This window comes from Montipora capricornis, chromosome 13, assembly GCF_036669925.1.
Source record: "Montipora capricornis isolate CH-2021 chromosome 13, ASM3666992v2, whole genome shotgun sequence".
In the NCBI taxonomy this organism is placed as follows: domain Eukaryota; kingdom Metazoa; phylum Cnidaria; class Anthozoa; order Scleractinia; family Acroporidae; genus Montipora; species Montipora capricornis.
The window spans coordinates 428,746-441,245 of record NC_090895.1 but is presented as its reverse complement, the minus strand read 5'-3'; the positions used below and the strand labels follow the sequence as shown (position 1 = coordinate 441,245).

Here is a 12,500-nt window from a genome sequence, read left to right as displayed (position 1 = left end):
ATACTGACCTGAAAACAAGGAATGTAATTTACACTAGTATTAACAAACCTGTTTGTATGTATGTTGACAAGAGGGCACTTTCGTTTCCCTGTTGGTAGAAAAAGACCAAGGAACAAAACGGCGAGTGCTTTGTGATGACAGGACTGATGATGGCTGCATGGGCATCCAAATGATCATTACTAGTAAGAGAAAGCCGTTTCCCTTGAAGAAAAAGAAGCATAAGTGAGGCGAAGGAAACACCTGAGTCACTTACCACCAGTTTCCATGCTTCAAAATGACCTCATTGTAAACACCACGAAATGTCCCGTTTCCCATGTACTCAACTTCAACATAATTTTTCTCAAAAAATAAAAGCGGTAAACTTAACGTCGCTATCAAAGCTACATCTAATTCAACTTCTCAAGACAACACTAACGGGTACAATAAACATGACCCAAAATTAACCTAATATTAGAAGTACTGTTGGAAACGGGTAGATGACCTTAAAGAGGACTCTTCATAACGTTTCTAAAAATCAGTTTAGAATGCAATCACATGCATTTCTGGGCACAATATGCAACCTAGACGACCTGAAAACACACTTCCCCAAGCAGAGTAATCGTCAAAAATGCTCAAACCACAAATTAGACCCATGCCACTGACATCTACAGTAAATTTGTGGAAAAATAATATAATCAAATCAAATTTATTTCTGAAAAATTTAGCGTACCATTTGGTGAGAGGTATGAGTAATCGTCTCCCCAATTCAACTGCCAGGAATGCTCTGCTAGAATTTTCCAAGTCGTGGTGACATTATGTCCATCAACTGACATGTTGGAAAATGTGTGCCAGGTGCAAAGGCCAAGGTCAAATGTGCATGGGAGATCTGTCGAAAAAAAAAATCACAATTTTTCCAACAAACGGCTATTGAGACTGCTGGAGGTTATTTCAAGTCCTCCAGCTTCACTTGTTTATCTGTTAATCACCTGCTCGGAAGAGTCATACCCTCTACGATCTTAAAGATATCCTGCGGTGCCTAAAAGCTATAAAATTTCCAAGTTTAATTCAGCCGAAGCATTACTCAGAAAACTCAGTTCTCAACCGGAAAAAAACACTGGTATAAATTGTAATGCGTTCCAAACTAAACTGTTGGTCTTTTTTTTTCCAAACTACATAATTCCACCACAAGAACCCGCTTTTGTAGGGCATCATACAGTGAGATATTACTGAAAAAGGTTCAAAGCTAAAACTTACCAATGATATCGATTTCTTCCACTTTAAAAACAACTTGGGAATTAGAGTGCCCAGTCCAATGTATCGAGATGGAATCACATGGTACAAACAAGTCTTTATGGAGAAGATGTGAAAGGTGCGTGCTTGACCTGTCCAAAATCAAGTAACCGGCAAAAAAGCCATAAATTTTGACCCTCTGTGTTCCTTTGAAGTGCAAAAGAGTTATTTTGATCCCTTGACCATAGTGTAAATTCAATACTTTCTCGCAAGTTACCAATGTTGGGTACATTGTCATGAAGGGAACCTCAAAATAAAGGATAGTCTTGTTTTGAACAAGATTGTTTTCTTCGTCGCAAAGAAACATTCGGCCGTAGTATACACGAGGAATGTTATCAGATTTTACTATAGATATTCCTTTAAGATTGTTGATGAATTTAGTGTCTCCCACCTCAATATTCTGTCCTGATGGAAAAAAGTATATACCGGATCCAGAGAGCATCGTAAATTCACTGTTCTTGACATGCAATGGATTTTTCGTGAAATAAACGCCCAAGCCACCACCAATACAATTCTTGACGGTGATGAAATTGACTTCGGGCACATTTATCACAGCTTCTACGGCATAAACCTTTCTGCCATGGCGATTACCACACTGCGAAAACTCAACATGTTCCAGGATAGAAGGCTCCATGGAGACGTCGAAATCTCTGGACGACACAAAACGTATGTTACCCCAGGCTTTACCGCGGCAGTAAACGCCCAATAAAGAGATGTTATTAAAGGGCGGGTTGAGTTGTTTTATCGAGCATTCGTGCAAAGAGGTTTCATTTCCATGACAGTGTAACTCTACAGGAGTCGAGTCGTTTACAGTTATATTTCTTAAAAAGAAGCCAACAAGAGGACCATATCCAAGATGCTTACAAACACGAACAAATAGTGGATATTGTAAATAGTGATAATATCCTGTTGCGGCAACCGGTTTCCAGGAATTTCCTTCAAAGATCTGAAGCATCCCATACCACGGAAAAGGACCACCTACGAGACGAATCTGATTTTCGACATTTACGCCGCTAACGTCAATACGCTGAACGGTGAAAATTATTCGTTTAGTAGCTGTTCCAACGGCACGAATCCTTCCAGCGATGAGAATGCTTACTCCTGGGTTTAATTTGATTTTTACGCCAGGCTCTATTGTTAGTGAGACGTTATCTAAGACCGTCAAATCCGTTGTTACATGGTAAGGGCTTTGAGATGGTTAAAGACTCGAACAACCGTCCAGAGAGAACTGTCCCATATCGTTTCCGTTCGTGATGGACTTGGGACACTGAGATCAGGTCATCATGACTTAATAGAAATGGCCAATATTCAGCAATAGCAAAGTCGTAGTTGTCATCAAAGTCCGATATTCTGTTTCGTACCTCACTGGCATTTGAAGTACCCCACCAGTTATGTGTCACATTTACAACGTCACGCCAAGAGTTGGCTTGGACTCTCACACAAAGTTCACTTGAAAATCCAGTGTTATTGAACCCGTTATAACGAAACCTGACGTTTTGATGGAAAAGGAGGCCAAAGAGAATGACAGCACACAACTCTTCATCGTCGTATTTCTGAGCACTGAAGTTTTTGTTAGCAAAGTTATTGAATAAGGTATTGTAGTCGAACACCAACTCCGCATTAGTGGATGATATGTTAACGTTGCGAATCATTTGCAGCAAAACCATACTTTGGGCTGAATTCCGTTGGAATGTATTGTTGGTAATGTTGATGTCTCCATTGATTGGCTGGACCTCTACTAAGCCATTACAATGGCAATCATTTTGTGTGAACATATTGTCTCTGACAGAAACATCCATAGTGTGAAGGGTGGGGCTTTCGAGCAAAACACATCTTCCAACATTCGACAAGAACTTGTTTTGCTCCATAGCAAAATCATAACCTCTATATCCTCGCATGACAAGCACTCCATTCTCGGGAAAGGTATTTTCTGAAAAACTGTTTTTCGCAATTACCACTGTGTTTCGGTATAATACAGAAGATGAATAGGCTGAATGATATAGGACAGCAGCAAAACCACGATTTCCTTTGAATACATTATTAACAATTAAAAATATCAAGCTGTTTTCCGATGTAGAATAAACCAACACAGTAGTCCCTTCGTTTTCGAAAAAGGTGTTGGAGTCAAGCTTTATAACTGATCGACTCCAGTCTGATTGAGATAATGTGATAGCACCTTTTTTGTTGGAAGTGTATGAATTACCACTAGCCAAGAGGGTAAGGCTTCTTCCATTAAATTCAAGACCTTCATATCCATTGTTTGCAATGCTCGAATTTTGAATTGTAACTATACTTGGCATGCGCCGGTTGCTAATGAACAACCCCTGTGTTCGCGAAGCATTGACCGAGCAGTTTTGAAGGTCCACAACTAACGAAGAAATTCGACGTGACCAACGTCCTTCAGAAATCTTGATACCGAAATCCTGCGAGTCAGATATAGTTGTGTCCGTTATGCTAACTGATGACAAACCATAATCTTGGATTTCGATACCTCCCGAAGCGCTGTTAGAAATCTTCATTTTCGCAATATTGATTCCTCCTCCAATGTTATCAATGCTCTGACTCTCTACAGAGACAGAGATGAGTTTCATTTGTAAGTCGTTAACGTGGTTTTCATCAGGAACTGCCATAATTAGAATGAAAATCGCACATCGAAGTCACAACCAATTTTCCAATTTTAATTTGGTGACTCATTTGACCCCTGAACTGAAAACCATGTCACTTGAATAGCAAGACCCCACCATTTTTCTAATTTAAATATAAACAAATTACGTTAGAAGAGCATTATTTACATGTATCCTAACAAGCTTAACTCAAGCCTCTGTAATAATAATAATAATAACAATAATAATAATAATAATAATAATAATAATAATAATTGGGGAGATTACAAATCAACTGAAATGAGAACAAATCAAATCAACTGTTGGTTTTTGAGGAGAGGGGAAAAGCGGAGTACCCAGGGAAAAACCTCTCGGAGTAGAGTAAGGAACTTACAAACTCAATCCACATACGGCGTCGAATAGGCCTCTTGCAACAAACGATCACATGGTACAAAATCCGCCATGCTGGAGTGCAAGCTCATTATTATCCCCGCACTGGGACAAAGGCAACTCAAGCTTGACTGGTTCAGGTCTCTTTGTTTTAATGTCCCAGTTGGGGGAATAATAATGAGCTTGCTCTCCATCATGTGATCGTTTTTTGCAAAAGTCCTATCAGGGAATCGATCCCGGGCCACGTTGGCGGACGCCAAGTAACCACCCTTGAGGTTTTGTGATGGGCATGAGCACCGGGCAATTTTACATACTAAGATAAATGGGTAAATATTATCCCGCATTTTAGAGATCTCTATTTTCCAAGTTGTACAAAAAAAAGTAGAGACATCCTAGTCTCTTTTTGCTGATATCAGAAGCCTGAATAATATTTTGTTAAATTCTTCCTTGCTTCTTTATTTATTTATTTATTTTCTTTATAGCTTATCTAAATTCTTTTTTCCTAGCATTTATTTTTTCCTTTTGTCAATTCAACTTAAAGAAAAATTTTAAACCTAGAGAGTTTTCTTTCACAAACCAACACATTTTTAAAATTGAATCGTCTGTGTAGTTTCCAGTATTTTAAGATTGAGAAACATTAGAAACCTTAGATTTAAATCTCTTCCCTGTGGTCCGAGCCTCTGTAGAAGATTATTGCGAAATTAAAGGTCCTAACGACAGCGTAAACATACAACAATCTCCTAAGTAAACAATCCAAGTGAGGGTAACTTTGCCGACACTGGGCAAATTAAACCAGATGCAAATTGTCAATTATGGCATTTCCCACGAAAATGTCACTTGTTTGTTTTGTTTGGATCTTCTTAATTAACAAACAATGAAAACGTTGAATTTTCTCCCATGTTCATAGCTTTATAAGAGAGTCAAACTGTTGTTTTTTTCCTAGTTTTCATAACTAACTTATTTTGATGTATCAGCATTTGCCTCTTGTCCGGGTTTTTCATTTTATAATTTAGATGTAATGCCCCTTGATGAACTCATCTAGCTCTTGGGGCAAACATGTTTGGAAGTATGTTTAAATTAAAAAAAAAAAAGGTCACTTTAAAATAACCATTTGAGGTCGTATTATGTTAGGATTACATCTTGTTGGCGTTGTACAATATTGATGAAGTAACATGCTACTTCCAAAAAGACTGTAGAGCCACATCGGCAGGTGAGTGAAAATTTAGTTTGAAAAGATAAGTTTGTCATTGAACAATTATTCTTTGAAATCGAGGAAAATAGCGCAGAATATTCGTGGCTTGGTAAATATTCTGCCGCTTTTCGCCGTGATTGAAAAGAATAATTATTTTAGTATATACACACGAATTGATCTCACCAACACTCGATCTCAACATTTGCGGCAGAAAACCATTTAAAGTTGAGTTAATTGGCATCTTAATTCATGCGTGGCAAACGTGCAAGCGGCACAAAGCATGCACGAAAGCGTTTCCAGAAGCTTCAAACATGGCAAATCTCCTTCGTTAAAATCCTCGTTAAAAATTGCAAAATGATCATTTGACACCGTTTAAATCAGCAATCTATGGTAGCCCAAAGCCAAATGCCCATAGCAAATTCAAGTCACTCGCAACAAATTGAAATCACTCACAGCAATACAAATTACTTACAACAAATTTAAACTACACAGCAAATTAAAAAAATAGGTCCGCAATGCGTACTTGTGTGGGATTTCAGTCGAACAAACGTTGATGATTAGTATTACAGTAAATGCAAAGCATTTTGTCATGTTATAGTGATGAATGCTGATTAAAGATTCCGTAGAATTCCAAGCTGCAGCCGAGAAAACGTTCAGGGGAGAAACTTGTTTGCACTTCTAGTTTCGAGGAAATTAGGGGTGCTTACCATTTGTCAGAATAAACCGGTTGGGATGACCGGTGAATAATGGTAACAGTTTTTCCAAAATTAGCAAACCAGCCCAACGAGATGGCGCTTACCAATAGCCCATTTCCGAGTTGCTGCATGCCTCAGTTTCAAAGCGAGTCCCGGTGCACAACCATTCAAATGGAAATGAGTTGCGTATTCTTATGCAAATCAAACTCATTTTCCTTACAATAGCTGAGCACCAAGACTCGCTTGGAAACCGAGACAAGCAGCAACTCGGTAATGGCCTATTGCAATTGTTTTCAGCTGATGAGAGACTGGAAACTGGAAAGTTTAGTAAATGGTAAGGAAATTTCCACTGTTATGTTTGGAATGGAAAAATAGGACTAGCTCTGTTTTAACATTACCAGTAAATGCGAAAATTTTTGAAAAGAGGTTTCAAGCATTAGTTTGTTAACTTGCGAATCTACAGAAACTGGCGCCGTCACGCAATGTCAACAAATTGTTGTTAAAAGAGGGAACTTCAAATTGCTAATCGTAAATCTACAGGATAACACTGGACTTTATCATTATTTTATATCATGGTTCAGCTGTGGGCAAGGTAAGTTTTTCCTAGCCATTTTGATATTGTATTTCCTTTTAAGGTGCACTTCAAAATGACTAGGGAAAACTTACCTTGTACACAGCTGGAGCAGTAATTGGAACCATAAGCAACGGTAGACTTAACAGTGAAAACAAAACATGGTTCTAGTTCGCTGAGGTAGAAGAAAAAGTTATTTAACCCATTGACGCCTGAGAGTGACACTTAAGAAATTTTACTCTCTCCAACGCCAGACGATTTTACTCTTCAATGGGTGCGGGGATGGGGGGGAGGGGAGGAGGCGTCCTAGGGCGTTTTAGGTGTGAACGGGTTAAACTCAGTCAAAAAAAAAAGTGCCTGTTAATGGTGCGGAATTCGCAGGTAGCGGCTTCATGTATGAAAAATATATTTTGACGTCTTGCACCGCCGGCTGGAGCTGTCTGAGGACGCCAAGCATGGTCAATAATTTTTAATTTGCTGTGAGTGATTTGTGAGATTTTAAACTACTGTGGGTGATTTGTAATTTGCTGTTAGTGATTGAAATTTGTTGCGAGTGATTTGAGGTTGCTGTGAACATTTGAACTTGATGTGACAGTTGAGGGCCACCGAAGCAATCTAAATCGAAAGTCAGCTTGTTAATTAAAACACTGTCAACGGGTGGCTCTAAAAGGTGAGCGTTGCTTTGTTGTAATATGACTCCTTTTGTTTTCTTGCAGCCATGTACGTAGAACTTTGTTAAACCTCTGGGTTTTTTTTTTCTGAATTTCTCTTTTTCGATTTCCTCGCTTTCGGTAACAATTTCGTTTTGCTGGCAAAACCAGTGTACAAAATAGAATTATTCCGAGTTACCAATCGTATTGTTGGCGTGAAGATTGTTTAATTTTTAGCAACAATTATCTGAAAAAACGAAGTCTAAAGCAGGTTGACAAAATATGAAATCTTCTCTTACCTTTGAAACTTTCAGGCCAAATTTGTGGCAATTTTTGCATTCTCTCGCACAGCATCATCTTGTATTCTCAATATTTCCGATTCAGAAATGCTAGCGAAACGAATTTACGCCGGCCATTTTCTTTTGTTTGGATCACGCATTATTGACTCCCAGGGAGTGAGTAGTGCTCAATTACTCCTATATAGCGGACCAATCCGATTGCTTGAAACACCAAGCTGACTGAGTGAGTTATATACTATTAGTAGTGGGGCTCCAGGCTGCGAAGCGGCCTGGGGCAGGGCCCATACTTAAGAGAATATTGGTCAACCTTTTTTCGTTTGGTTGTCACGTGATTGACAAAGCGTCCATCCTTCCGTACAGACTCTGGGGGAGGGAGATGGGAGACTAAGAAAAGGAGGATAGGGGAGTCTGGCGAATGCAGCTTTGGGGTGCGGATGGGCGAATTTTCTCTGCAGGAAACTTTTGTGCGGCCCGCGTTTATCTCACTGACCTTCGTCACTTTTGAAAAAGAGTTTTTTACTATTACTACAGAGCAACGGGATAAATAGCGGGAAAGAGCATGAGAGAAGAGGCGACGAAATTTGAGAAATTTAAGCAAATAAAGCCTCGAGAGAAGCCAAGGAAAGAGAAGAAGTTAAAATTTCAATGGAGAACACCGTAAAGCTGAGAGAAATAGAGTGGGAGACAAAAAACTTGTTTACAAAGGGTAGTTTTCAGGAGATGTTTTCCTTCTTAATTCATGAATCGCTGCCATTCATATTTTGTAAAACTCGCAAAAAGACACGAAGAAAGCCTGAAAAAGTTTACAATTCCGTGTTGACAGATATTGTGGCATATTTTAACAATCACACCACGTTGCATTCAAGCTTACAGCAGACATCATTGGCGAGTGTTCTTGTCATCATTGTCTATTTTGTCAGACATAACCGATCTCTCGACGCCGTATAAATTTATATTGGATTGCAGTACGTTTATCTGCAATGAATGCACTAGTAAGCAATGTTTGGGACAATTCAGGTTTCATAAAAATTCTTTGACTTGGACCATTTAAGTGTCAATACGAATAAAACGCAAACAGTGCTTACAAACATTTGCTTGAACTGCATAACATTTTACAAACTTAACGTTTCGTATGTTAAAACATACATCACCAGAAGTGATTATTATTTAGTTACAGATAAATTTAAATTCAAAAATACAACTATACGGACTGGGAACTAACAAAATTGATTGACATAAAACGACAGGAAATATGCTAGTAATAGAGATGTTTCTCACTGCCAACCTTTTCATTCAAGGCTGGCTTTAGATCACAGATAAACAGAGACTCTTTAATTTTACGATGCATTTCTGATCGACCAGTTACTAATATTTCAAAATAATCCCACCTAATTCTATGGTTGGTTAAGAAAACATGATCAGCAATTGCGGATTCGTGACAATTTGTAGTTACGGCTTTAAAATGTTCTGTTTTTCTGTTTAGAAATCATTGCAATCCCAGCAGTTTGCTCTGTACACTACTTTTGACCTGAAGGAAGGAGCTAGTTTATCTTGGTAAGGGAAGAAAGACTTAATTCTTCGGGTGTTCTGAATAATAATCACTTTAGTAAAAGTAGTAGTAAAATTTAAAGTTATGCAGTTCAAGCAAATGTTTGTAACCACTTTTCGCGTTTTATTCTTCAATTACAATGCAAGCGATTTGATAAGCTCGTACCTACGATTTTCAGCAAAATCTCCAACAATGATTGAGTTATCACAATCGTTTGTCTTGTTTGTCAAGCGGTTTTGTGGCCGGCTACGGCTGCTTATTTTGGAACTGAATTCATCATTGCTGTGGCGACTGTCCACACTAAATTAAGATCTTTCGATCTATAGATGTTCTTCACAGTGACCTCATCAAATTCTGAAATTAAAACCGCAAGGTGCTTTGAATCTTATCTTTCTGAGGTTTAAGATGGCCTAGAAATAAATCTTTTTTCAAGTTTCGAGTCCCATGACGTGTTACAGCATTTTGAATTTCCGAAGTGTCACCTCACGTGACAGATGCTCGTGTTGATTTCTAGCCGCCATATTGGTGCACAACGGTGGTGCACCACCGTAGTGGCCTCCATACAAAACCCTATAAAGTTGCATAAAACGCTTCGACAAATAACTCAGAAATGATCTACCGCACAGACCTGAAGATTTGTTGAGGTGATTCATAAAAGCGTCTCTTACAACATTCCAAGTTGTTGGCTTATTTCATTGAACGGTTTTGATTTAATTTTTTTGGTTGAGTGACAGTGAAAACGATCTAAAGGCTTTTTGTGTGAAATGGATATCCAGTCGTGAGCTGATTTGTTTGACTGAAATTGCATTAGAGTAAGCGAATTACTGCACTTTCGCCAACCTCGTTCCAGGGTCTCTTTTGTCGTTGAGAAGAGACCGTGGTTGGGGCTGGTCACCTGTCACCCAAAATCATGTGTGTTTGCGGAAGGGTGGCAGTGTAGGCCTTGTCAGGAAGAGAATCACAACGCATTGGATTTTGTGGTCGGACGACCATCGAAAAAAACTTTTTTAGGCAAGGTATTGAACGTACCACACATGGAATTCGACGTGAAAGGCAAAAATTTGCTATCAAATCGAGCGGACGGAACAGAAAATATACTCACGTCATTAATTCTAATTTTTGTATGCCCGTGAGTAGGTCAGGATTCAAACTTTATACTTGAACAAGTGCAAGTGAGAAGTCAAATTGAGTGATAACAAAGGATACTTGTCTAATAGTTTGCCACACGTTTAAAGAAAAGAAAGTTTTGTCGTGAAAGAAAACAAGCGAAACGTTTATCCATGGGAAACAAACATGTTCGGCGATTGATCAGTCGGTGTCATATGTTATGTCACGTATCGACGTCAAACTAACTGTGCAGGTATGTTATTTTGTTCTTTGATTTTTGCTTTTCTTTCCAATGTAAAACAAAGTGATTCCTAAGTCGCACGCTTTACAGCGAGTGACTTATTTATATTTCAGCAGTTTCATGTAAATTGTCACTGTTATATTTTTCCAACTGCACACCGGGATCTTTAGCGTTTAATTTATAACACAAATTGTGAAGTATATTTTTAGTGCCGGTAAAATAAAACAGACTTTTCATAAAGCAAACGTAGTGTGTGATGTATTCTTTACGAGAGCGTATGTTCTGTTGAAGCAACTTTAGCTACTAACGAAATCCTTCTTTGCGAACTTCATTCGCCCCTCAACATCGAAGGTCGTATCGATCACAAAAGCTCTTGTTTTTAGCCTGCCCGCTTTTGTAGGGAACTTCTGTGGGAATGTAACATCAGCTGTTTTGGCTTTTTGAAAACTTCCATTGTAAAGTAGACTATTTGTCAAAAAAAAATTGTCTTGTCAAACGATTTCGCTTTCGCCCAGTTGCGGGTCAAAATATAACGAGAACTCCCAGTAAGAGAATGTTTGTCGAGGAGAGCCACGTGACCAGCCCCAAACCATGGTCTCTCTCCTCATCGACGAAATAAACCCTGGGAACGAGGCTGCGCTTCAACTTGACGTTTCAATTAGTAATTTTTGCTGTGTGTTCTAAACTGCAGACAGAGTGTGTTAAGACTATCAGTCAAACGAAAAGTGTTGTGATAGATATTACTGTGCATGCACTTTCAGTTTTAGTTGTTGATTAAAATTGTTGGTTATTGTTTTCAAGGCATTTTTTATTTACTGCAGTCAATTCAGAGGTGTTGATTACTGTAAACTGACTAATGACGATTAATTTTGCATTTTATGCAGAAGCATAATTATTTCCTTATATAATAACCAAATTAATGCGCGCGCTCTGATTGGTCAATCAGCTATGTTTTATTGTGCCAGTAAACTCATGGAAAAATCGCGCGTCTTCTGAATGATTATATAAAAGCAATAGACCACAGGTTTCTATGGTTTATAGGCATGATGTTGGAAGAACACTCGAAGAATTCGTAAATAACTAGCCTGCGGCTCGTGATTTACGAATTCTTCTCGTGTTATACCAACATAGAAACTTGTGGTCTATTGCTTAAATATATTATTGCTTTCTGGGGCTAGAAACGGGAGCTCCAGTTTTAGGTTTGGTTAAATCTATAAATTATTATTACATAGGTGATAATATAAAATTCTCTGCGCTGATTGGTCGCAGTTGAGATGATTTTTACGCGATAGTCACCTAAGTGTTTTTGTTTTTGTTTTTGTTTTCAAAATGGCCGCAAGCCGTTTTGCCGAGATGACGGATGAAGAACTTGTTTTAAAGGAAATGCACACATTTAAAGTAATCACCGATGTAATTTAATATACTAAAACAATTATACGCCTTCGTCTCGGTTTGTATTCACCGATAGTCACCTCGCCTTCTGCGAATAATTGTTAAATAGCAATTGCTTTGTTTTGAACAAGTTAAGACTGAAAGAAATGTTTTAAAATGCATATCGCATGTGCAGCACGATTTATTAACCGAGTGTTCGTCACCTTGCTGTTTCGTATTCGCCACAATGTTGCCTAGGCCTATCCTTCCCTTGCGATGCAAGCATAAGCACAAGCAACTTACGCACGCGCATTAACTTTTTGTTAATTATTGTTTTTTGCCCTAACAAACTAATGATCTAGCCAATACTTTGTGTATTATGATACTTATGCTTATCCTTGCGTCCTAGGGAGGACAAAGCTTTAACCTCTCTATTTGTTCAAGGGAGCCGGAAAAACAACTGCTTACCTTTGATTGTGCTCACTAAAAAAACCGTATCCCTTCGTCTCCCATAGTATCCCCTGTATCTTCCTCGAAATAGGACTACCGAACGGCTTGAATTG

The 12,500-nt window shown here is 38.6% G+C and overlaps 2 protein-coding genes across 3 annotated transcripts in view; both read right to left on the bottom strand.

Annotated features, from left to right (window-relative positions):
• Positions 1-12,497, bottom strand: part of LOC138029608 (protein bark beetle-like) — a 30,340-nt gene extending 17,843 nt beyond the window's left edge. For both annotated transcript variants that reach the window (XM_068877305.1, XM_068877306.1), the window contains exons 1-4: positions 12,406-12,497; positions 1,234-3,835; positions 710-865; positions 49-201 (exon numbers count right to left, since the gene is read on the bottom strand). In XM_068877305.1, the coding sequence (XP_068733406.1) occupies positions 49-201; positions 710-865; positions 1,234-2,224 (1,300 nt within the window). In that variant the 5' untranslated portion in view covers positions 2,225-3,835; positions 12,406-12,497. The remainder of the gene's footprint in view (positions 1-48; positions 202-709; positions 866-1,233; positions 3,836-12,405) is intronic.
• Positions 9,475-12,500, bottom strand: part of LOC138029607 (protein bark beetle-like) — a 15,939-nt gene continuing 12,913 nt past the window's right edge. The window contains exons 4-5 of the mRNA XM_068877304.1: positions 12,406-12,500; positions 9,475-9,572 (exon numbers count right to left, since the gene is read on the bottom strand). The exon at positions 12,406-12,500 is cut by the window's right edge and continues 1,782 nt beyond it. Coding sequence (XP_068733405.1) covers positions 9,475-9,572; positions 12,406-12,500 — 193 coding nt within the window. The remainder of the gene's footprint in view (positions 9,573-12,405) is intronic.